The following is a 26,151-nucleotide window of genomic DNA, read 5'->3' as shown; positions in this document are numbered from 1 at the left end:
TATGTTGCTAACCAAAGCCCACCTCCCCATTATCATGGCTGTTTCCAATGCATGTGACTCCCAATGTAACATTCTAATAGTCCGAATAGTAATAGAATTGCAATAGTAACATTCTAATGCTCTACACTATTGCAGTGCTCACTCTGTCTCCTCCCTAATATGGAAGCTTCATAAGGGCAGATTATCTCTCTTATCCACCAGCCTGTATCTCCTACTCTAAACAAAACAAATAAAAACTGCCTGAGATATGTAAGACCCTTCCAAGTGTTTCATAGGGGAATGAATAAATGATTGAATGACCCAACCTGCCTCCCGCTGAGTCTGTAAAACTCAGCAGGACTAAGGAGACCACCCCATCCATGCTTGAACGGTAGGAATCCACTCACGGTTCTCACAGTGGGGGCCTTCCCAGCCACCCCGGCACTCGCATCGGTAACTGCCATTCTTCAGGACACAGGTGCCTTCATTCATGCATGGGCTCGGCTTGCAGAGGTTGACTGGCAGCCTGGCTTCTGCAAAAGAGAATGTGCCCAGGCCTGGGTCAGATCCAAAGGCCCCTGTTCTAAGCAAGCTCAGCTCAATCTTACAGTCTGTGGGGCTGGGTTAACACCTTGGAATCTCCCATGGCCCCGCAGCAACAGCTTAGCACATGGTCGATAACACTGGAGAAGTTTGTGGAGTTGTAGGGTTTAGCCCATAAGCTCACTCATGGGAAGTGGGGACTAGGGAGCTGTCCTCCTTATAGTAACACGTGTGAAGACTCAGGCAAACTCCCTGTCTCAAGAGAGCCCTGACAGATATGTGCTTATCCCCACTCACCTCTACACAGCCACTCGATGAGCATGTCCTGATGGTACAGAAGGTCCGTGTAAGCTGCCACATGGATCAGGGAGTCTCGAGGACCGGCAAGCCTCCGTACTGCCTCCCTGAGGACGGCTCCCACACTCATGACCAAGACTGAGATGCCATTGCCTCTCAGCTTCTGGGCAGGGACAGCTGCATCTTCTGCCCCACTCCCGCCTGTGAGCATCACCACGGCCTTGGGGACACCGGGGCGGGCACCCCTCTGGACCGTCATCACCTTGTCCTCAATGTGCAGCAAGGCTGTGCCAGCAGAACCCACACCCCCTAGGTAGGGAGCCTGGCTCATGGCCCGCAACACGGCAGCCCGGGTGGGATGGATGTCTAGCCCGAAGACCGTCTGAACCTGGCTGCCATAAACCACCAGGCCAACCTGTGTCACATCAGGATTCACATCAACCCGGAGGGTGCATTTCCTGATGAAGCTCTGCATTTGGGCAAAGTGCTCACGTCCCACGGAGGCAGAGGCATCCAACAGAAAGACCAGGTCCAGTGACTGTGCCTGGCAGCCTGGAGGAGCAAGCAGAATAGGTCCCTTGTCTAGATCTGGCTGGTACAGCAGGGCTGTTCTGGGCTGGGCAGAGTCCAGGCCAGCCAGTGTGCTGACTGCCCCTGTAGCATCCACCCTCCCACAGCCACAGCTCACCCTTTCCCTAGAATATAGACATGAATACAAATGGCTGCCCTGATGACATTCCCAGCCTCCTGCTGAGAATGGCCACTAGGGGTGGCCGTGCTGTAGTCCCCATCAAAGGGAATGCAGTTTCTAAGCTTGAAACTGTATAAATTCTAATGTGTCAGTGGGAGCTGCTTGACCTCAGCCTCCCTCCCCTACCTTTTTTTTTTTTTTTAAATTTATTCCTTGCTGGCTTAGAAACGGTGACCTTGGGCCGCAGCACTGAAGCCATGTGAAGCCAGGTCACTCACCTTTGATCTTTGAAAGAAGGGCCCAGCATATGTGATTTTGAAGGCCCTGACAGCAGCAGGTGTGACTGTACTTTCGCCTGCCTCCTTATGTCACACAGTGCCTGCCCACTGTGCACAGGGCTCTGCTATTGTATCAGATAGGCTGATACCCGCCATCTATGGAGTGGTGATTTATGACATACGGATATGAAATGAACACAAATGTGGAACAGAGTCAGCAACACTGTGGGAAAGCAGGGAAAGAAGGGGCTAGAGGGACAGCAGGACAAGATGTGACTGGGAAGGTGCTCAGGGAATCCCTGGGGAGGAGAGAGGTGACACTAATGGGCAGGCAGGGTGCTTCTTAGCACAGAGGCAGCTTCCTCAGTCTTCCAGTGTGTGGGAGAGCAGCAGCCAGGCAGGAAGTTCTCAGGAGCTGGTGGAAGGGGCTCAGGTTTCTTTCAGCCACATGGAGAGCCACTGGGATGGTTTAAATATGGAGTCAAAGGGTCTGGTGGTCTGATAATGTTAGCTTTTAAAAACCACACTGGACACAAGGAAAATAGAGAACCCGCCGCAACCCCCCAGGGGAGACAGGCCTGCTAACTCTCCTGTGAGGGCCATTTCTGGCTTTGGGAACAAGAAGCTATCAGGTAAAAGCTAAGGAAATCTGAGCAAAGGTAGACTGTACTAAGTAACAATGTATCGATTTTGGTTTGTTAAATGTATCAATGACCTATCCTAATGGATGGGATAATACAGGAACCCTCTGCAATTGGCAAGTCTGTTTTTTATCTATATCTATATCTATATCTATATCTGCCATAGGACACTGGCCTAGGGAACAGGATACAAGGGACATGATGAGCCTCTCCACCATTACAGAAGGGGACTCTCACCTCTGGGGACCATTGCCAGTAACACAGTTCGGGGATGCTAAGTCCCACGTGAGGCTCTTCCACTCGGTTCCCCAGGGAAGCACTGAAGTGCCCTCTTACAGATGTGTTCCAGCTCTGACATCTCGGGTACTAGCCCCTGCGCGGCCCCGCTTACTCCCAGGGCTACCATTTCCCAACTGAGTGCTGCGCACAAGCTCAGCCTCGTGGGAAAGGAAACAGGACGAGCAGAAAAGTGTTACAGCACATGGCAGGTAGACAGAGAAGGTATCACAACATGCTCGCTTTGGTTGTGTTAAAGTGTGTGTGTGTATGGGTACACGTGTGTGTTCTAAGAATACACTTCTCGTTAATGAGTTAACATCAAAGAGGCCAGAATGCTGTTCTCAGGCAGGCTTGGTAAGACTCAGAACTCCTTAAGACTAATAACAATGATCAAGTGTGATTAGTAACAGTACCTATAATCAGGCGCATGCTTGGACACGGTGAGCACCCTTAGGCTTGTCTTATCTGGTCCTCACAAGATGTCCCCACAGAGTTCTACATTCAGGCCCCGATCCTAGTTCCCAGCACAGGCACTGGGGAAAAGATTGGCTGGTGGTGCCAATTAGACACACAGATGGACCTGTCTACTGACAAGCCAGCCCTAGGTTAGGCTGCAGTGTTTTACCTGGTCGTGGCTGGCTGCATAGCCTCCTCTGCAGCTCCGGGATTTGGGTGAACAGTTCCTGAGGGTCTGTGTGGACCATCACATGCTTCGGGCTACCTGTGATCTTCACCAGCTCCGCCTGCAGGATCTCACTGCCCATGCCCAGGAGGAGCAGCTCCCGAGCCCTTGCGTGATCTGCTGGCCCAGCCACCTCATCCTGAGAGCGTGATTCAGTGAGCAGAACCACTACTCTGCGTGGCCTGTCCTGGCCAGTCCTGCTGGCAGTCCCAAAGCCATGCTCTGCCACTTGTAGCAAGGCACTCCCAGTCAGGGTCGGGCCACCACTGAAGGGAATGCTGTCAAGGCTCCTGATCAGGTCTGGCACATGCTGGTACTCCCCGACAGGCACCGCCACCATCAGATCCCTGCCGTAACTGGCTATCCCAATTCGGGCTCGGGAGTCCTCCCTCAGCACGGCCTGCACGAAGCGCTTCACGAAGGTCTTGGCCCGCCGGAAGCCCTCCAGTGTGGTGCCCGCAGAACTGTCCAGCAGGAAGAGGACATCGACCCTGCATTCCAGGCTCAGCTTCGGGGCTGTTGGAATCACAGTGATACGCACTGTCACCTGGGGACCAGCCCCACTCTAGATGCCTTTAAACCACTTCAAGCACAAGAGACCTCCCAGGAAGATGCTGGAGCAGTGGGACTCATGCCCCTAAGTGTTCAGTGCTTGCCAGAGACTCAGACATAGAACGCTTCCTGCCACTTTTGCTAAGGGACACAGTCCAAGTGCTTTTTATAAAGCAGAATGAGTTTATCCTCCAACTTTATTTTCTTAGGGAAATACTAAAGGCCCTTGAGTCCCTAGATGTCTTTGTCAGCTTTTAAGATCATGGAGATATGCTCCTATATTTCTTTTAGATGCGTCCCTAGGTTTGTCGTATACGATTTACTTTTCCTATATGGATTTCCAATGACGGCACCGGCACACCTGTGTACGTCACTTAACGAGTGTGCTGGTCGCTATGCTAAGTACTTTAACATAATCACATAAGCCAAGGCTTATAGAATCTTCACTGCATGGCTTTAAAATCAAAAGAAGTTAGGCCTTCTTGCTCCTCTTCTCTAGAAGAGGTGGGGCAAACCATAGATATGCTCAGACATTAGGCAGCAGCTATTTGGATTGACAAAGTGCCTGAGGCCGCACCATAGGACAGGTCAGTGGGCTATGGGGAAAGAAGGTGGGTTGAAATTCTACCCATTGCTTTCTACTCAGCAGGGAGCAGGGGACAGCAGGAAGCGTGAACCCAGGCCTTGCATGCTCTCCCAGTGAGTCAGTCTTGGGAATCCCAAGTATACGTACCACAGCTGACTTCCCCTCCGAATGCCAGTGGGCAGAGACAGTGGTACCTATCCACGCCTTCTGGAATGCAAGTGCCTCCATTTTGGCAGGGCTGGGAGTCACAGGGGCCTACCAGAGAGATACCCATTAAAAGCCAAGATGACAGGCAGAGAGTGGAGAGTGCTGACTGAAGGTTGTGCTCACACCGTCTAGTAGGAGGGAGAGCAGCAAAGCTCTCACAGCTAAGAAAGAACTGATACCCAGAGGAGGGACTGGGTGCAGCTGGAAGACCTTGGTAGGGCCCGTGCCAACTGGGTGAAGGATGAGTCCATGTTGCCATGCTCCCGCTATGGTATCAGGATACTGGCCATCATTATCCAAGGCTTCTGAGAAGGCCCAGAGGGGCCCAGGTCTTTGTTCAAGACCGACCTAGGGTTGCCTAAGGCTCCTGCCTGGTGGCACAGAGAGCCATGAGCTTTTACGTGTGGCAGTCAGGCAGCCCAGTGACGAACGTAGCCACCTCTGCCTCTGTGGACATCTTAATTCACCTTCCCAAGCTCCGCTCTACTCACACTTCTCCCACAATCAGCGGACGCAAACGAATCTGTGGGACATCCTGGTATGAAGCAAAGGCTCTGGAGAGATGTTAAGACTTTTGCTTTTGAATGTGCAGCGCTTACTGTGGGCGGTTCCTCCTCAAGGCTGGTGTAAAACACAGGAAAGCCAGCAAACACCAAAGCAAGGCCCTTCTAAAGTGTCTGACCGATGGTACCCTGTAGCCACACATTGCTTGAGTTCCCTGCTCCCTATCAATTATTAAAATGAAGTTTAACNCCCCCCCCCCCGTGGCCTTCCTCCCAAAGTCACAGAGAACATAAAGTATCTTTGTGCACTAGTGCAAGCTCTAAGTGTCACCATTGCGACCGGCAAACATTTTTTCTTCAAAACACTAGCACATTACTATTTACAGCCACATTACTGTGATTAAAGGATAGACTGATCAGTTGTCGATACTAGCAGCTTGAGCATCAAGGGGAACTCTCGGGGGGGGGGGGGGGCTCAGGAACTACAGAGACCTTTGAGTATCAGCCATGGGGATGAGGCCTGTGTTAACCACAAAGCAAGGTCCTATTCTATCCCCGTAGCCACCCTAAGAACGGAGACAGGAAGCGGGAAGTCAGGTGACAGGTCAGGTGACTGGACAGGGCAGAGCGGGGACTCAAGCTCAGGTCTCAGGGTCCTCATTTTCTGAACAGCCATGGCCTCCGAATTAGTTTCTCCTTCATATCAGGGACCAGTAACATGGGGGCTTCAGTACTTGGAAAGGATGTGTCCAGGGGCTTGCCTGACCCAGGGTCGCATCCCTCACTCCCTGCCTGGAAATGCTCCTTCCCTCACTGGGGGGTGACAAACACCACACAGGGTGGTTTGTGCTTGCAGGACAGTGGGGGATACTGGGGGCGGGCAGTGAGGGCGCCCTGGGGACTCTGGGGACCCTGGTGAATGGTGTTGATAATTCTTCCTGCTTGGGACTCTACAGTGAGGAAGCACACTTGTGAGTAATGCCTAAAGGGATCTCAGTAGGATCCCACGAATGAGGCCTGTCATGGTGGACAGTGGCAAAGAGAGACTGTAGACCGCAGGCAAATGTAACTCCACCTGAGCGAGGTGAAAACACTCAGGCATCTCCCCAGGTTTAATATTAGACATAAGGCATCTGTGAAGTTGTTCCTCGGTGGGTTTCTCACCGACGAAAAGCACATTGGTTAATGGGTAATTCCAAAGCCACCAGTCCACCCGCAGCAAAGCTATGCCATTGAGCAGATGAAGGGAAAGTATAACTGGGAGACCCTCCTTGGCTAAACACCCACCCCTCCTGCCCTGGGACTCATCCCAACCCCACATCTGCCCAGGACTGTCAGGGGCCCTCTATAAAACAGTCTCCCAGAGAGTTTGTGGGTCAAAGAGGCAAACCATACCTGGACAGATGGTTCTGTAGCAGTTGGCAGGGTGTGTCTGGAACACTCTCTTCCAGCTACAATTCAGGAAATGCAGTGGTAGGATAAGCGAGGGTTTCAGAGATCCCAGCACTAAATGTTCCTTTCCTGTTTGTGGCTATCCTGACTCTTATTTGTAGATTAAGTAGGGAAAGTTTCAAATGAACCAGATCCCCCATTCAAATATATATATATATATAAATTCAGGTGTGACATTAAAAGTTATAAATGAGCCAGATGTGGTGGTGCATAGCACACACGAGGCAGAGGTAGGCAGATCTCTGAGCTCAAGGCCAGCCTGGTCTACAGAGTGAGTTCCAGGATAGCCAGGACTACACAGAGAAACCCTGTCTTGAAAAACAAGCCGCCATCACCATTACAGTGCAGGGAGGGGGATTCTGGGAATAGGCTCTGGGTCTGGACTCTGCTGTGTGACCAGGCACATTCTCTCCATCCCCGGTCTTCAGTCCCCTCTTTATATAAGAATGCTCAGTCACTCTCACATGGGGATGTGGAGCTCAGATGAGGAGGGGGCGTGGCTTGAATGACCATGGTGCCAGGCTACCTCCAACACCCCAGCCCCGGCCATTCACCCTGCTGTTGCTCTCTCTGTTCTAGACCAGTGTCCCCCCCAAAACCTCAAAGAGGATTTGAAAACCACCATACTTCATGTTTTCCCGAGTCCTCCCGGACACCAGCATTCTGCGGTAACACAAAAAGTCTTGGGACAGGCGTGTGCCAGGTGTCTCTCTCCATACTGCAGCCGAAGCAGCACAGGCTTGGGATCTGAACACTGGGCCCTCTGACCCCAAAGCCATCACTGCCCCTCCCCAGTCCTGAGAGCTTGCTGTGGCAGAAAGAGTTCCTCACTGCTGGATAGAAAATTCCATCCCCAGCCTCTTCTCCTGTCTCCCATTTTTTCTGTTACAAATTGTTCAGCTATGTCCAGCATCAGAACCCAAAGTGCTAATCTCCCTGCAGCTTTAGAGCATTCAGAATCATGGGGACTCTGCCCGCAGACCCTGTGGACCAACCTGTAGAAGGGACAGGGCACAGCCAGCACAGTGTCTGCTTGCCTTGATCCTCTCCAGCACAAGGCATTGCCAGCGAGCTCCCTGACGGTCTCCAGTGTCCTCCGCTCACACGGATGAGGTTCCACCCTGCAGTCTGCGTCAGAGGACACACACACACACACACACACGCACACGCACGTGCACACACACACACGCACACACACAAACACACCCCGTAAGACAAGGGATGCTGTTTGCCTCAGCCCCCATTCCCCAGAGGGGCTGCCATGGGGTCCTACTCTACCCCTTGCTGTGAACTCTGTGGCCTCAGGGAAGAGCACTGATGTGAAGCAGTGTCTGGATGTCCTCTGTCCCAGGCTCCACTCACAGCACACACAGGCATTTTCTATCTGAATGTCACTGTAGGTCTGGGGTGGACCCAGACCGGTGTCCTAAGTCCAAAGCATCCTTGAATTCCTCCAGGCAGCCAAGGAGGAATGTGGACTTGGTTCATCTCCTCAGCAGGGAAAAGAGCCCTACCAAGTCAACCTTAAAGCCCAGGCCCCTTATCCCACAGACGTAAGCTCGGAACTCCAGCTGGGAAACCGACAGACAGCCATAAGGAAACAGAACAGAGCACCCAGGACAGGGGCTGCCTGTCTCTCTTATCCACCCTTTCTGGGAGGCTCTGGCCTCAGGAGCCCTGTTCAGCCCATGTTTTCGTCTGTAAGGTTCAAGGCTATTCCCTTGTAGGCTGGTGAGTCCTACCTGGATCAGCAGTGGTGCAGAGCGCGGAGCTGCTGAGGGTGCTGAGGAGGCCATTGGTGGCATCCTCCACTTGCTCAGCCAACAGCACATGCTGTTCCTTCGGCTCACTGGCCAGCGTGAGCAGCTCGTCCCACCTGCGGGGAAATCCCAACAGCTAGTACCATGCTCCCTCTCCTCTTCCTGTCTACCTAGCTCCTGGGCCACAGTGCCATCCCACGGACCCAGCTGTCACTTCATAGCAGCCTCATCTGTCTAGATGAGACTGAGAAGCAAACTGAGGAGATTCTTAGGGAAGTTCAGCTACAGCCCACCCTGTGCTAAACGCCTTGTCCTCAAACCCACCCGCTCGTCAGCAAGACAAAGTGTTAAGGAATTCAACCGATTCTTCTAACTGAAAGTCACAGCTGATAAGAACAGCTCCGTAACTTCGGGAATTCATTACATAGTTGCGCACACAAACTTAAACATATGTAACTTTTCATTTGTTGCCTAATCCTTTCTATTTGTTTTTTTTTTTAAGTTAAATATTAATTGTTAAAATCCATCAGAAAGCAAACTAGAGAAAGTTGTTTAAAATGAGAAAGAGAAAGCAAGCAAGGACAGCCAGTGACAGCAGAACTCTAAGACAGGAAAGAGCCCCAAGGCAGCCAAGGCCAGAAGTCTGCTGCTGTGGAGGGGAAATAGAATCCTTCAGTGCCCAGAGGCATTACCACCGGTGCCCAGGACAAAATGGTATGTAGATGACCCTAAGTCAAGAAGAAGAGATCTTTGTGTAATAAGACAAAGCAAATAAATGCTAATTTCATTGTTCGTTTGTTTTAAGAGCCAGTGAGAGGCTCAGGGTCAGGGTGCCACGCCAAGCCCGATGACCTGAGTTTCATCCCTGGGACCCTCATGGTAGAGAGGAAGAATAGACTCCCGCAAGTCGTCCTCTGACCTCAAGTGTACTCCGGCAAGCATGTGTGCCCAGACCCTGATGCAGAGAAATAATTTAAAAATTAATGAAAATGAGGGAGTCTGAGATGTGAAGAAAAGAAGTGTTGAAACTCAGCCAGATAGGAAGAGAAGGTCGTCATGCTCCAAACTTGACTAGTGTTTAACTCTTCATCTTATTCGACTCCATGTAGGCTAACCTTTCACCCAGTACCCAGTTATGCCTTGGCACACAGAAGGGGGCTTCTCAGATGTGGCCTGCTGGTTCCCCCCCCCCCACTGTTCTGGCCCAGCAGCAGACTTTCTCAAAAGCTGCCCAAGAAATTCAGGTGCTAACTAGAGTGGAGAAGCATCACAGAGAGGCTCAACCAGCAGGACAGGGAGTTGGAGACAGAATGAGCACACTTTCAAATGGCTTCCTGGTCTTCCTCTCTTTATTCTCTGCCATGTTAGGAAATGGCATCGCCATCCACTCTAGGGTTCAGGCCAGGACCCTCCATTCTCCACTTCCAGTCCACACGTGACTCCACAGCCATTACCCTGCTTGACCTTTACCACACACCTCAGGTCGAGGCGTGCCCAGTATACCCCAGTATGCCCCAGTATACCCCAGCATGCCCCAGTGTGCCCCAGTGACCCCACCCCACCCCTGCCAGTGTGCCCAGCATGCACCAGCAGCTTAGGGCTTTGAACATAACTGTCTCTGATCTGAGTTGTTCTAAAGCCTCCTCCCTAGGTCCTCAGCCAGTGTGACCACATGAAAATGCCATTTCTGTTGAACACCACCCCCTCCCCCCAGAGCTCTTCACTGTACTCACAGTATATGCCAAAGCCTTCAGCAGTATCCACAAAAGGGTTTTAAAATAGAATCTGAGTGTGTGTGTGTGTGTGTGTGTGGTACGTGTGTGTGCATATGTGGTGTGGTATGTATGTGTGCCTATACATGCAGTTTAAGTATGAGTATGTATGTGTGTGTGCCTATGTGTATGTGTGTGGTATGTATGTGTGTGAGTGTGTGCACGCCTACACATGCGTGGTATGTGTACGTATGTGTGTGCCTACGTTTGTGTGTATGTGTGTAGTGTGAGTGTGTAATCCACTGTGTGTGTGTGTGTGTGTGCACGTGTGCACGCGCGCTCGAGTGCATGGGAATGTGTTCTGAAGCCTCAGGAAGATGTTAGTTGCTTGGCCCTATCCCTCCACCTTGCTCTCAGACAGCAGCTCATTGAGCTTGCTGAGCTTTTGTTAGGCTGATAGCCAGCAACTCCTACAGATCCTCCTGTCACTGTCCCTATAGCTCTGGGGTTACAGGGTTACAGAATCTAAGCTCAGGTCCTCATGCTTGCCCAGTGAGCACTCTCATGCAGGGAACCATCTCCATGCCACCCACAGCGGAGTGGCTTTCCCCGCCCCCTCCCCCCCCCCTCCATCTACCATATTTCCTATGTGCTTGGTCCCTGCTCCTACCCACAGCAAGCTACTTACTGCCTTGGGGCCTTGCTACTACCTGTCATGTTTGTTCTTAAAAAAATCAACCAACAAACAACTCCTCGGAGCAGCCTTGGCAGCGCCCTGTCCACCAAAACTGCTCTCCCCGCTCCCATCAGCCCTTCCCCGCTGGGCCTTCTGTTTCCACCTGAAATCACATTTCCTTCATAGGCATCCATTCGTTTACTATCTACTCTTTCCCATGAGATAGATGGACATCTATATGGTCTATTCCAAGACTAGACTAGTGTCAGCATGAGGAGGAAACCTATTCTAACAGACAGAAAAGAAGAATAAGACAAAAGAAATTCCTAAACAGAAGCTTGATAGCCAGCCCAGAGTCATGTCACCTAAACTTACAACTAGAGACCCAAGGTCTAGGAACCATACCTGTTTTTAAGGCTGAGAGCATTGGGGGCATGTGACCCTCTCTTCTAGGAAGGCAGATTTGTTCAACACCTGGTTGAGGGTGGCTGGAGGAGGGAGGTGGATCTCACATAGACTCCCCAGCCACTGTCAGCTGGGGTGTACACATGACTCGGCTAGCAGAAGCTGGAGACCCACCCGCCTCCCAGCATGGAGATGTGATGTCGTGGGCTGGAATGTTGTTCATGACCCCCACTCCTTCTTTCTCAGAAGACCAGACTGAGGGGACTGAGAGAGCTTGAGAGATGTGTGGTGGGCAGAGCAGAGATGAACAGTCCTGAATTCCACAGCTCCTGCCCCTGAGGGATGGGAAGCTCACACACATGGCAAAATGAGTTGATTCCATTGATTTATATTTTTGTCAAGTAAGTTTACTTTCTGATGCTTACAACCAAAAGTTCAGATAAGCAGAGGGCAGCAGGAAACCTCAATACTTTTGAAGGTTGGGAATATGCTATGCACTCGAGCCAGAGAGGAAAACAAGGGGGCTGGGGGGGGGGCAGGGAGAGAGAGACACATAAAGACCAGTCAGTCTTCCCAGATCCTCAATCTTTGCTGCAGCTGACAAGGCTCTGGCAGGCTCTTCCAGTCACACTGCCCGAAGCTGACACAGAATGACTGAGGCATTTACTTACCTGGGAAAACGGACTCCTACGGCAAACACGACGATGCCCCGTTCTCTCAGCTGCTTAGCCGGGAGAGCCACGGGCCCCTGGGACTTGCCATCCGTGATGATGATAAGGATCTGGGGCACAGAGCCATTTCTGCCTCCGGGGAATCCTCTGCTCAGGCGTTTCAGGGCTAGGCCCGTCTCTGTGCGCCCACCTCTGAGGACAGGAGAAGAAACAAGAAAGAAGTCACTGGGGGGTGAAGCTGGGAGAGAACCCAGAGGCAAATGGGTTCCTATTAATAGGGAACAGCAGTGACTCCTAGCCAAGGCTCAAAGGCACCTTTCCACCATGCAAACCAAAAACAGGAGACTCACCAGGTCGACAGCCAGCCAGTAAGAGTTAACTCATTACAATGGATTTGAAGTTAGTGAATCGTCAGCTTCCTGAGGCCAAACCTTTTAGCTGATGATAGTATACTCAACATGAGCAACTGTGAAGTGGATGGACTCACTGAAGAGTACCACACTCATCACTGTGTGATGCTGATGGATGCAGGAGACAGGTACACACACACACTGTATGTGCATAGGCACATGTGCATGCATGCGTGTGTGTGCATGTATGATATCTGCCTTAACACTAAAGACTGCTATGCCTCATGCAGACCCTCATGGGTCCCCCTGCTCAGACACCTCTTCCAGCTGCCCCTCCTCCCAGCAGCTCTGTGGGAAGCCAAGCTCATTTTATGGAGGGCCCCCGAGTCTGCTAAGTCTTCTGCATTTAGTGGAGAGATGAAAAGATCATGCACATTAGGTCTGGAGAGCCTTTATGGACGAGACCCAGAATATTCTTCACCTTCACTGCTTTCATCGATGTGATCCGAGGAAAAGACGGGTCCAGCTCCTGTAGGACTGAAGGAGTGTGAGCGACATCAGGCGTGAGCAACATCAGGGTTAGCTGCCGTCCCACAGGACACCGTAAGAAGCTGAACTTGCAGGTGACCTCACGTTCGAGCAGACACAAAAGTCTCTCAATTATTTAAAGACATTGGGTCTCGGAGCCCTGTGGGGTGAGTTCAGACTGACAGGTGTGTTACTGGGCTAAATAATCTACATTCTAAACCAGTTGTGCCCATTCACACGAATAGCAGTTCTGGTGGGGGTGAGTTACCACAGGGCAGGCTTTGAAAAAATAGTATTGAGGGACCTCCCAGTAAGTGAGCTTTTGGTAAAGGGTAGGCAAAAAATCCTAGGTTCAACCCAAGTGCTTTCCTCTGAGAGAATTGAGAAATAATTAAATATCAGCATGGCAGTTGTAATATTAGCTTATGAGAAGATCAACATAAAAAATAGTTTCACCTGGATGTGCTCACCAAGTCGCATGAAGTAAAAGTCGCAAAATACTTGGAAATTCCAAATATTTTTAAAGCCATGTTTAAAAGCTGGTGTGAGTTGAAAGCAGCTGAAGGCTTAGGGAGGCCGGAGAGGCGGCTCAATGGTTAAGAGCCTGCACTCTCCTTCCAGAGGACTCAAGTTCGGTTCCCAGCACCCTGGAAACCACGTGTAACGTCAGCTCCACCGGGTTTGATGCCTACTTCTGGCCCCTAAGGCCATCTGCTCTTACATGGGTGATTATGAGAGACACACACCAGCCACAGGAGATCTGGGGTGCTGTGCCCTGACATCTAAGGACCAGCCACCACATATGTTCTGACTTTACGTCCTCACTGGTACAATACTGGGAGGCTTGACTGGTCATCTAAAGTCCCTTATAAAGCTGCGAGAAAGCACTTCTCAGGAAGCCGGGGCTTTCCTAACAGTCAGCGTGCAAAGCTTCCCTGAAGAGAAGGAAAAAACGCGGGGAGGGGCCATCGTTGCCTCCCGAGGGCCAGCATTCCTCTGTCTTGGTGCACACAGCACATCATCTGTGATGGCCTCACCGACCCCAAAATGAGGCTAACCAAGAACTACTGCCTCCTCGCTCTGTTCATGGCCTCAGTCATGAGAAGATGTACACATCTTAAACACACCCCAAAGAAGAGCTGAACTTGTTTAGACAAAGGGGCTCCTACATCCTCCCCCTGCAGTCTCTTCTGGAATGTTTGGTTTTTTAAAAAATCTAATTTAAATGCCACCTTTTGGAGTTTTAATTTTTTTCTTACATTTATTTATTTATTTATTTATTTATTTATTTATTTATTTATTTATTTATAGTAGTGGATCATACATGCCATGATTTGCATGTGGGAGACAGAGGACATCTTGCAAGCATTGGCTTTCTCTTTTTACCATATGAGCCCTAGGAACTGGAATCCAGTCATCAGGCATGGCGGGCAGCGAGTGCCTTTATGTGCTGAGCCACCACATTGGCCACTGGCCTCTGGTGTTCTTAATGTTTCTGGTATCATGTCATGAATCATAATATTCTCAACGAAGCTGGAAAAGGAGGCTCAACTAGTCATTTTAAAGAGGTGGAAAGAGGAGGGCATGGTTGGCTGAGTGGGGCCCAGTCTACCATATAAATGACATGCATGACATTCACGACATACATGACATACATGGCATTCATGACATACATGACATGCATGACACACATGACACACACGAGGCAGAACTGGACCAGACACTAGATAAACCTCTAGTGCCTCTATGTAGCTGTTCTAAGTCAGGCTGGTGATTTTAGCACATTCAGTATTGTAATCATAGCACTAAGCTCAAACCTCCTCATCACTTTAAAAGCCCTGAATCCACTGGCAAGCATCCTTGTCCCCAAGCCCATGACATCATGAATTACTAAAAGATGTCAGACACCTGCCTGTTCTAGACACTTCACCAGATAGAAGAGGGGCCAGCGAGATGATTCAGCAGGCAAACGTGATGGCCTGGGTTCAAGCCCTGGAATCCAAGTCCCCACGGAAGAAGAGAACCGAGTCCTAAAATGGTCCTCTGACCTCAACATGCTGTGGAGCAGTGTCACCCACCCATGCCGAATCATGCAAACGCCCTCCAACAATAAAGAGAATCTAAGGTCAATAGGATAAAAGCCTGGGAACACAGCTCAGTGGGAAAACTTTGTCTTCATCTTCAAGGCCAGGGGTTTGTTCCCCGGCACAATAAAAATAAATAAATGAAAATAAGTTTTTATATGACCTTGTGATATGACTGTGACATGTGACCTTTACATGACTTATTGATATGACTGTAACGTGACCTTTACATGACCTTGTGATATGACTGTGGCATGTGACCTTTACACCTAGTTTCTTTCATGTAACGTGCCTCCACACTTCACTCATGGTGTAGCATGAACCAACATGTCACTCCTTTTCATAGCTGAATACTATTCAATTGCATGGATATACCACATTTTGTTTATCCAGTAACCAGTTTCACACCCTTGTGACCTCCCTTTTGAAGCTGCTATAGATAGTACTGTTGTGAAGGCTAGCATAGAAGTTTTTTGTACAGTGTGCTTTCAATTAAGCATGCCTGATTAAAATTAGATACCTCATCCTAATACAGGCTGTCCCTGTTACCTTTATAAACCGCCATTTTCCTATGGGTCAAGCCTCTCTCCTTTCTATCCAGAGGCAGTTCTCCCCCTCCAAACCCAGAACACAGAGCCCTTCCTCTATCTCTAGCTAGTCCTCTATCTCCTGTCTTTGTCTCTTATCCCTGCCCTCTGTTTTTGCTGAGAACCTCATCTTGAGGTGTCTTGTGCCAATACTGGTTCTTCTCAAACATAGCTCTTCAAAGCACACTGGAGTGCTCTTTTCATTTATACTTTGTTTTTAGCATGGCTTGACCCTCTTCCTGTTTGGGTGACCCAGGACAGAAAAAGGGGGCTGCAATAAACAATCAAAGAAAAGTCAAGATGGTTCCTAGGGGACCCTGAGGATTCTGTTGTGCCCTGTGCGGTACCCAGAGGGTGCTGGACAACAAAGGTGAGCTGACAGAGAGGCCTTTGACTGGAAAAGGACCTGGGGCTCAGGACCTTCACAAGAGAAACTGGGAGCAATGAGTGGCTGGGTCAAGGGACCTGAGCAGGACATCACTGGACTCTCTGTCCAGGACAGGGACAGTAGAGAGCAGAGCAGACCCAGAGCTCAGAGTTGAATAAGTCAAACTCATTCTTCTAGGAGAGCTGGTGGGAACAGGGTATATGTGTGTGTACCTAAATATACATGTATGTATATAGAGCACAGTCTCATACAGATTATGAACAGATATACAGATAACACACACAAAATGTGTCTGTATACATATATGTATGAGCAACTTTTCATAGAAGCTGATTTATTATTCTGTCATGACCCTACTGCAGAGGGCCATGCAGGAGGAACAACAAATAGCTTTAGAACTCATGGAATGTGGCCCACCAGTTACCACCTTCCCATGGGTGTGGGCCTCAGGGCGGCACGGCCCTGAGGACCACACGTCCTGAGGACTTCATGCTGTTATGGAGTTCCGCTCAGCTTGCTGCCCTCACATCCCACATCTCACTGGGCGGTATCTCTGGCGCTCACAGCACTAATGCTTGATCCCTGTCAGGCACTGCTGCTGGAGCAGATTAATGATGGTCTCACCACCCTAGGAAAGGACTTAGAGACGCAGCTTGTCAGCTCTGACTAACACCTTTAGAAAGCAGTTAGGAAAACAAAATGGTTAGTGGAACTAGATTGAGATGTTTTTTTAATCCGGGCTCTGATGTAGAAAATCTTAGGAGACAATTTGAAGTCCAGAAAGGCACCCTTTATGGTCAGGGAACAGGAACAATGGCAGCACTGGATGACGAGACTCTCACCAAGGCTGGACTGGTGACGACTGATTTCTTATACCCATCTTTGCTCTCAGTTTCCTGATATGATTTGATAAGAATTGCTGGTGAGTATATATGTGCATTCTGAAGATTTAAAGTAGATATGACTGTTTTGTTTTTTTTTTTTAATGAAAGTTTAGATTTGTGGTTCTTTTAAGATTCTTTTCTTAAGATATAGTTATTTATGTTATGTATGTGAGTACACTGTTGTAAGCCACCATGTGGTTGCTGGGAATTGAACTCAGGACCTCTGGAATAGCAGTCAGTTCTCTTAACAACTAAGGCATCACTCTCCATCCCCCTAAGATTCTTACAAGATTACTTTTAAAGATAAATAATAAAACAATTACTCCTTTCTTTGTAACCACAATTTGCTGTCTGCCAGTAAGAGAAACTGGCTGAGAAAACTACCTTGCTCAGTTACACTTTGTTAATGTATAACAAGTTGCTTAGTTACAAATGTAATATTATTTCTTGTAAAGGTATTAGGGGAGCACATTGTTTTTCACAATCATTCACTAGAAGAAAACTACAGTGACATTACATTGTAATTGTATACTGCTTGAAAGATTTTGCTGGGATATATATAAGTGATGGAAGAAAGAAAAAAGTATGGATGGCTGGGACATTGTTCCTTCCGCCCAGCAATTTGTGTGTGTGTGTGTGTGTGTGTGTGTGTGTGTGTGTGTGTGTGTGTGTGTGTATTTTCTCTTTCCTTCTCTTTCTCCACAGCCCCAAGGGGTTAAAAGAGTTCATAGTTTTTTGCTGGCCACAGAGAGTGCCAGCCCCAGTAAATTAAGCTTTGCTCCCTCAGAGAAAAAGTCTGCCATTGGCAGCAGCCCAGGTAGGTAGCTGGACCCACCCCATCAGTGGCTGCCTGCCTCAGTTTACCCACCACGTGGACACCAATGCCAGTCCCTGGCACTCTACCATGTGCACACACTTATGCATTGTGTATGCAGATGAACACATTATCAACGCTCCCCAATCTTACAGCATTCTCAGTAACAGAAAGGAAATTGCTCTTTTCAGAATGTAAATAAAGTGCAGCTTCGAAAAGTGTGGTGACCCTCCCAACGGAGAGGTCTCCATGGATAGCTGAGGCTGGACCTCATGTCCCAACTGAGAGGTCTCCATGGATAGCTGAGGCTGGACCTCATGTCCCAACTGAGAGGTCTCCATGGATAGCTGAGGCTGGACCTCATGTCCCAACTGAGAGGTCTCCATGGATAGCTGAGGCTGGACCTAAGGGTCTTCCCATAGCCTCACATGCTTCACCCTAGCAGGACCTTCAGTAACCCTCTCTTCCATGTAACTGACAATTACATAGCAAACTTTTTCAAACCAGTGTTTTAAACTCCCACCTGGGTGTCATCCCGTAATAAAAAGAGCAGCCCTGAGAATCACCAACTGTGCATAGCTGGGGCCTAAGGTAAGGAAGTCCAAACCCTTCAAGGCAGCAGTTTTCACTGCAGTCAGCTTCACTAAGTGTGGTGATGCACACCTTTAATCCCAGAACTCAGGAAGGCAGAGGCAGGTGGATCTCTGTGAGTTCAGAGGGAGTTCTGAGCCAACCAGGACTATACAGTTTCAAAGAAGGAGGAGGAAGAGGAAGAGGAGGAGGAGAAGGAGGAAAGGAGGAAAAGAAGAAGAAAAAAAGAAGAAAGAATAAAGAGAGGAAGAAGGGGGAGGAGGGAGGGAGGGAGGGAGGGAGGAAGGAAGGAAGGAAGGAAGGAAGGAAGGAAGGAAGGAAGGAAGGAAGGAAGGACAAAGCAGGCAGCCAGCCAGCCAACTTTGGAGTCTGCGTGGTGTGCTCCCGTTAAACTTACTTGAATACTATCCTCTTGATGTTTTCCTTCACTTCCTGCCGGGTTGAAAAGGAGTCCAAGGGGAATTCCAGATGAGGAGTGGAACCGAACTGCAAGGTTCCCACTCTGACCTGTGGGAGGGGACAAGGTCAGAGACCCCAGAGATTTCAGTCAAATGATGAACATTTCACAGAAGAGAGATGGACATCTGTCTCTTGTCCACTCAGCAAATCCTGTGTGGCAGCCCTGGCCAGCCTCCCTTGAAACGTGGTTCTACAGACCAGCTGGAGAATCTGGGAGGATGTGGCCAAATATGCCTGGTGCCCTGATCTGCAGTGAGTCATCTTGAAGTACTCGCCTCGGAAGGCAGCTGCCCCCGCTGGGCTGCAAGCAGCTTCGGGCAAGGCTCTGCCTGCATCTCCCAAAGACTTCCTGGCTCACGTGCTGCTGTGTATAAACTCATGAGTCATATCACCTATCCACGGGGGCCCAGTTGAGGCCCATATGACTGAAGACCACACTAAAGTATACAGACGACACTGTGAAAGGCTTTCCACCCAGGACCACAAGGAAAGGAAGCCTGGGTCCCTGGACTTGCAGCACCCGGACCTCTCTAAAGCACCATTATACTGCTTGCCTCCTCTAGAGAGGATACAGACTGGAAGCAAAATGCTTTCAAATCCTGCAGAATATTCCACGGCCACCAAACCCCTGTATCTCACTGATGACCCACTCCTGCCTGCCCAAGCCAGAAGAAGGCCAAATTTCTAGACCAGTGAGTCAGACTGAGGGACAGTCAGTTCACAAAACAGAGACAAGGAATAGTGGATCTGGAGGTTCAGGGACGGAAATGGAGAACTGACAGGTTGAGATTCCTAACTGAGGAGGCCGTAGGAGAAAACCCAACACATGCCTCACGAAACTGGAACCGGGAGGCTGAGCATCCAGAGTGATGGCCCCAACCAGATCCTAATCCTCAGCTCTCCAAACCCCCAGGGTACCACACGCTCAGTAGGCCAGCTCTGGCAAAGACTTCAAGTGGGCAAAGACACTACTGGAGTCCCTAGTGCAATCCCTTAGCTGGCCTGGTGCTTGGAAGACAATGAACTGATGCCCCGGGTCAGCCAGATGACGCCACAGATGGGGAGCTGTTGGCAGCTAAAAGCAGAAAGGCATTGAGTCTTGGGTGGCCACGTGGGGAAATGGGTGCTGTGGGTCATAGCCATGGGGCAACTTTGAGAAGCCCAGGGGAAGGAAGCCTGCCACAGTTTCCTTAGAAAATGATGTGAAATATGACCTCAAGCCAGTGGAGAAGACAGACCTTTCAGCCAGGCACCAGGACGACTGGAAAGACCACCACAAACTCAAGGAGACACTGAATGGATTCAAGCTGAGCATCTCCACCAGGAATATTCAGAAAGAGCTCTTGGGAGAACTCCCTTGTTTGGCAGGAACTCAAATCTAGTCTTTAATGTTTTACAGGTTGTAAAGTCTGATAAATCTGAGGGCTTGGAACAAACTTCCACACAGTCACAGGTTAAGACAAAGCAGAGAGGATTTACAGCTCACGGAGGCAAGGGTTAGTACCTCCATGTGTAAAAGGACAACAAAACAGCAGAAAATGGGCCAAAGATACGATCACAGATCAAGAAGGGGAAACAAATGGCTCTTTAATGGCAGAACATTTGGAAAACAAGACCATCACCTCGAGAAAAAGAAAGAGACGCAGTGTCTGCAAAGGGAATTATTTTTTATCGTCGTGGGTAGGAGCGTAAACTGGTGTCACATCTAAGGAGGGCATCGTGCCAATATGTATTGACAGCTAAAAATGCACAGGGGTATTATCCTACAGATACTCTTCCACACAGTGAACAGGGCATTCATAAGATTACAGTGTATTTGTAATAGTAACGGTCCATCAATACGGGCCGGCTAATTAGTCCTGATAAATCCTTGTGATGGACTAATTGGCAAATTATCTATAATGTCTATATATGCATATATAGAGAGATGATGAGATTTCCAAGATAATATGACATAGAAAGATGAGAGTCAGAGAGTAATGTGTAAACCTATGCTAACTTTCATAGAAAAGGAGAAAATGGAAGCACATCTTCCTGTATCCACACGAAGTGGATCTGCAAGGGTACTTGGAACTGGTGGGTGGATCAGCGATCAATCAAACAAGTAGGGGATCCATGATCAGTCTGAGTAGGCAGGGGAGGGGGATCTGGTGACCAATCAGACCAGGCGGGGGAGGGGGATCTGGTGACCAATCAGACCAGGCGGGGGAGGGGGATCTGGTGACCAATCAGAGCAGGTGGGGGAGGGGGATCTGGTGACCAATCAGAGCAGGCGAGGGAGAGGGATCTGGTAATCAGTCAGAGTAGGCAAGGGACGTGGTTGTAGCAAATGGGGAATGTGTGGGCTCAGATTTTCTTCTTTGTCCTTTTTAATCGACCCATGTAAAGAAGTGCTTCGTCAGACTGGTGGGAGGAATTCTCTGGAGACCAGCAGCTGGGTCCACTTGCTTGGGTTAACCAGGAAGGACCCAGCTTCAAATACAAATCGCACAGCAAACGGCTCCAGTCAGTGGCTAAGGCCTTTCATCTAATTGGTGGTTTGGAAGTAAAATCGCTCACTGCCTTTTATCTGCAGTTTACTGTCCACAGAAGCAAATCCACCCAGGTGTCTCTCTACACCCCAGTCATAGGGCTGTTAAAGCAGGAAATGAGTGTTTGTAAAATTAAGAGGAAGACTTCAAACACTTCATCCCACCTCAACAACAGGCCGCCCACAAACACTCTCAACTTAAAGCTGCTTGGAAATGTCTTCCTGGAAACGAAAGAGATCAAAATAAGTGCTGGATCAAATACAGCAAACAGGAAAGGCAGGGACCCCAAAGCCACCCAGCAAAGCCTCTCCACAGAGTACCAGTGGCTAGTTAGTAAAGATACTGGCTTGCCCAAGTAGACTTCATTTTTCCTGTTTCTCAAGGTGTGTGTGTGTGTGTGTGTGTGTGTGTGTGTGTGTGTGTGTGTGTGTGTGNGAGAGAGAGAGAGAGAGAGAGAGAGAGAGAGAGAGAGAGAAGCACACACATATGCACAGAAGCACACCCACTTGCTGACACAAGCACCCTACATACACACTCAGGTTTATGTATAGACACCCAATGTCTAGATTAGTTCTTCTTGTTTTCAGATAATTTCCTTGGGTTGGTCTAAAAGCTGAGGCCGGGATAGGTTTCTGATGACCAAGGGAAAGCCAATGTCGTGAATCCACAGCATGAGCAAGACCATCTGGGCAAGGCTAGCCTGGCTTTGTCAGGGACTGAGCTTAAAGCCAGACAGCCCCTTCCCTGTCTGTTCTCCCTAGGTGAGCTATGGTGGGTCTCCTCTGGGCTGGGGGAGGGTGGGACCTGACTCTCACTGCATCCCTTGTTCTCCTCTGCAGATCAGCAACGCTATCCTCATCATCTTCGTCAGCTACTTTGGCAGCCGGGTGAACCGCCCACGGATGATCGGCATAGGGGGTCTCCTCCTGGCTGCAGGGGCCTTTGTCCTCACCCTCCCGCACTTCCTGTCAGAGCCCTATCAGTACGCCTCGACCATTGCTGGTGAGTGGCCCCAACTCCTGCCTCGAGCTGAGCTGAGGCAGGGTGAGCACGGTGCAGAGCGGACGGTGGTGCTCCTGGGATTGGCAGGGTGAGCACGGTGCAGAGCGGATGGTGGTGCTCCTGGGATTGGGATCTCCGCTCTGAGTCACCTTCCCTCTCCCGCTAGAGACTGTCCTTGATTTCAGTAGTTCAGTTTTTCTGCAGACCACATCTGAAGTGCAGAACCTGTTGACGCATACAGAAGCATGAATCCAAACTCCACCTGCCTAGACCCAGAACCCACAGAGGCTTAGAGAAAAGAGGACCAGAGTGTGGGACATGATGAAGTTTGGGGGGGGGGGTGGTTCTTGATGTTCTATGACTGTTTGTTGTACCTATCAATTTTGCTTTAACTAACATATCGTTTGTAGGGTCCACTTGCTGATGACAGGACATTAGTGGAGGGTAGAAAAAAGTTATAGTATGAGGTCTTATGTAATTTCTCCTGGAAAAATATGAACAAATGTCTGTTCACTCCACATAAGACACTACAACAACCCAAATTCTACTCAACTGTTGTTGGTGAACCAATAAATTTATTCAGGTTAATTACAGGAGTATAGATAAGAGATTATGGGAATGTGGGTAATTCAAAGGCAGCTACATCTCCAAAAGGCACACCCATCATGGGTGAAGACTCACAAAAGCTGCATGTTTGGAGCCTCCTGGAAAGGTGTAGGTAACTCTAATGAGAGTCTCCTTTTCCCCAGCAACTGATTCCTGCTTTGTTTGACCTTGGAGGAAGCTTTGTTAATCTTGTAATTTTCGTGAACTTCTGAGCCACGCAAGTTTCTGTAGCTCCCTTCATCTTAAGAGTTCCCTGCTTCCTCTAACCTGAAGAGAAGGTTTCAGTTGGGAAGAAATGGCTGCATAGTATGTCTTGAAAATTGAAGGTACTCAGATACTATTTCATGTTTCAAGTATCTAAGAAGAGAGAGAAGACATGGGGAAGGTCTTGTCTCCTGACCCTCAGATAGGGGCTATTTCTGTGACCCAAACTTCGGCGTTTTATTGGGGTGACTTGTGACAGAATGAAGTAGACAAAGAATTTATGTGGTTGATCATGGTATCGATTAGTACTGAAGTATCTATGAAAAGGTAACTTTTCCTTACATCTTATTTTAAAATTATTCAATTAGCATATATTAATTATACATAATAGATTTCACTGGGACATTTCCATACATGTACATGATGTACTTTGATCATATTCATGTTCTTTCTCCCACCCTTACTAATCCTGTTTCTTTTCTAATGTTTCTTGTGTGTGTGTGTGTGTGTGTGTGTGTGTGTGTGTGTGTGTGTGAGAGAGAGAGAGAGAGAGAGAGAGTGTGAGTGCAAAAGCATGAAGAGGCCAGAGGTGTTTCTCTGTCGGTGGTGTTTTTCTGTGTTTTCAAACAGGGTATCCTATTGGGACCTGGGACTCACTGGTCAGGCTAGAGTGGCTGGCCATGGGCCCCCAGGGGTCTGTCTGTTTTTACCTCATCAATACTGGGATTGCAAATGTATAGCACCATTACAGCTTTTTACGTAAGTTAGGGGAACAGAACTCAAGTCCTCCTGCTAATGGAGCAAGCAGGTCTGTTCTAGCACCTGAACATCCCCTACTTCCCTGTCAGTCTTGCTGAGAAGTCGTCTTTCTTAGGTTAAACCCAAATTGATCCCTCCAAGCATTCAAGAATCGCTCTCTTGAGATGTAGCCTGGCTGCACTCTCACACGAATGCGTCCCTCAGAGAGAGCAGCTTTCAGGCTTCTCACGACTCTGGCTCTCTGTGACAGGCCCTGCCCTAGAATTTCATACAGTTCTACACTGAAATAGGTTTGAACCTGAAATATATGTTACGAGTGCTCAGTCCCCAGCCTGCAGTACTGCTTTGAAGGCTGCAGAGCCTTTACAAGGTGGATATGGCTGGTCGAAGCAGGTCCCAGAGGCAGGCCTCTGAACAACCCACGAAGCCCTAGCTTCAGCCTGCTTTCTCTCCTTCCTGGTCTGTACAATGCAAATAGCTACACTGTTTCACGTTCTCACCGGCCACAGATGCAGCCACATTGTAGCCAGGGTTTCCCTACCAGGATGGGCCTAACATGTCCCTGGAACCCCGAGACACAGAAATCACTCTTCCCTTTTGGTCACAATGGCACAAAAAGAATCAACGTGCACAGACACTCAAGTCCCCTGAGCTGTCCTGATCTGCTCCTGACAGCATCAGACAAGAGGTTTGTGGGCTTGCTTTTCTTACTGTTTTCCACCCCATTCTGTGTCCTGCAACCCCTTCACTATCACAGACTGCCACACTGTGTGGAGAGACTCTCTTGTGCACTGTGTAAAAGCATTCACCTGCCAATAAAAAAGCCTTGGCCAATGAAGTAAGGCAGGAAATAGGGGGTGGGAGTTCCTGGAGGGAGAGGGGGATTCTGGGAAATAGTCAGGTTCAGGAGATTTGCCAGGACAGAGAGGAAGACGGTTGCTTAAACCCGAGGAGAGGTATCCAACCAGTAGAAAATAGACTAGAATAAAATAGATTATTGAGGTATGAGTTAGCTGTGGAACAGAGCCAAAGTTATTGGCCTAAGCATTTATTAATAAACAATTAGTCTCAGAGTAGTTATTTCTGGGAACAAAGTCGTCGGGAGGACAAGCCCAGAGTTACAATTTTGCTGGCTGTCACTTGGCTGCGTGACAGCTGAGTATGGTGTTTTATGTCATTATATCACCCTAGGCCAGAGGCTGCCACTGGGAGAGCCAGACGGGCTAGCAGGGCAAGTCCTGGGCTAAGAGTCAAGAGCCCCTGTTCTTCAGCTTAACCCTGTCTGAGATTGCTCTGTGACCTCAGCCATTGCTTTATTCTCTTCTGCAGAACATGGGATTCAGAATGTACATCCAGGATCAGTGACCTTGCACAGGGGGCAAGGTGCCTGCTGCAGAGAGCCCGATGGTCTGAGGAACCACAAAGTGAAAGGAGCAAACTGTGTCCCCGTAGCTGTCCTCTGCCCACACGTGCATATTCACATATATACGGTAAACGTGGAGGGAAACGCTAAAGAATGCACACATCACACTTCTCGTGTCTCCCAACTTGCCGACCTCAGGGGTTCCAGGACACTCATTCAGAGTATACAAGGCTAACACCAATGGCGTTTAATCCTTACACCACCTCCTCCAGGAAGAGGATATATACGACCATATATACCACTATGCATATGTATATTTGTACCACAAGTGATGGGAGGGGGTTATTTTTAAAGTAGGCCTTGTCTGGAGGAAGGTGGAGACCCAGCAGGTCTCTGCCCTGGCCCCTTTAGGCTAATACTGTGCTGACACCACACTCAGAACCTCAGGGCTGCTCCTGAATGGACTGAATGAATGACATCTCTAGCGAGTCAGAGACTGGGCCTGGCTGCCTACACTCCAGGGCAATGTGCTCACACTTGCAAGTGACAGCCATTCTCCAGACAACCTGGCCCCCATAACAAGCCTTGCTTGTTCCTAAATCCTCCAGCTTTTACAGGATTAAGTCAGGAATGTTGCCTTGGAAAGCCCCTTCCTTTCTCAGTCTGTGACTGGTCTCTAATTTAAAAAATTATGGCTTCTTCATTTTATTTCATTTGGGGGTGGGTTTACATGGTTGAAAACCCAGAAAGTATATATGCAAGTGTTGTGAGTGTGTGTGGTGAGTGTGTGTGTGGTGAGTGTGTGAGTGTTTGTGTGTGTGTGGTGACTGTGTGTGTGGTGAGTGTGTGAGTGTTTGTGAGTGTGTGTGTGTGTGGTGACTGTGTGCATGTGTGTGTGTGTGTGTGTGTGTGTGTACATATACTTTCTGGATTTAAACCCTACCTGATCATTCATAATTAAGGATGAATGGGAACACTAGTTGATTATTACCTGTCCCTACCAATGAGCTTTCAGAGTGCCTGAAATCTTTTCCGGTGACAAGAAACATTGTAAGCAGTGACTCGTGGGTGGGAGTATTTAGGAGCG

General features: G+C 49.1%; 1 protein-coding gene across 2 annotated transcripts in view; it reads right to left on the bottom strand.

Moving 5' to 3' along the window:
- Positions 1-26,151, bottom strand: part of Vwa2 (von Willebrand factor A domain containing 2) — a 42,103-nt gene that overhangs the window by 1,857 nt on the left and 14,095 nt on the right. For both annotated transcript variants that reach the window (XM_021209048.1, XM_029540364.1), the window contains exons 5-13: positions 18,538-18,647; positions 11,915-12,106; positions 8,433-8,566; positions 7,686-7,818; positions 6,634-6,689; positions 4,676-4,783; positions 3,334-3,906; positions 820-1,371; positions 387-512 (exon numbers count right to left, since the gene is read on the bottom strand). In XM_021209048.1, the coding sequence (XP_021064707.1) occupies positions 387-512; positions 820-1,371; positions 3,334-3,906; positions 4,676-4,783; positions 6,634-6,689; positions 7,686-7,818; positions 8,433-8,566; positions 11,915-12,106; positions 18,538-18,647 (1,984 nt within the window). The remainder of the gene's footprint in view (positions 1-386; positions 513-819; positions 1,372-3,333; positions 3,907-4,675; positions 4,784-6,633; positions 6,690-7,685; positions 7,819-8,432; positions 8,567-11,914; positions 12,107-18,537; positions 18,648-26,151) is intronic.

This window comes from Mus pahari, chromosome 1 (genome assembly GCF_900095145.1).
Source record: "Mus pahari chromosome 1, PAHARI_EIJ_v1.1, whole genome shotgun sequence".
Classification (NCBI taxonomy): Eukaryota; Metazoa; Chordata; class Mammalia; order Rodentia; family Muridae; genus Mus; species Mus pahari.
Note: the sequence above shows the minus strand (reverse complement) of the source record. Positions and strands in the feature narration are given on the sequence as shown.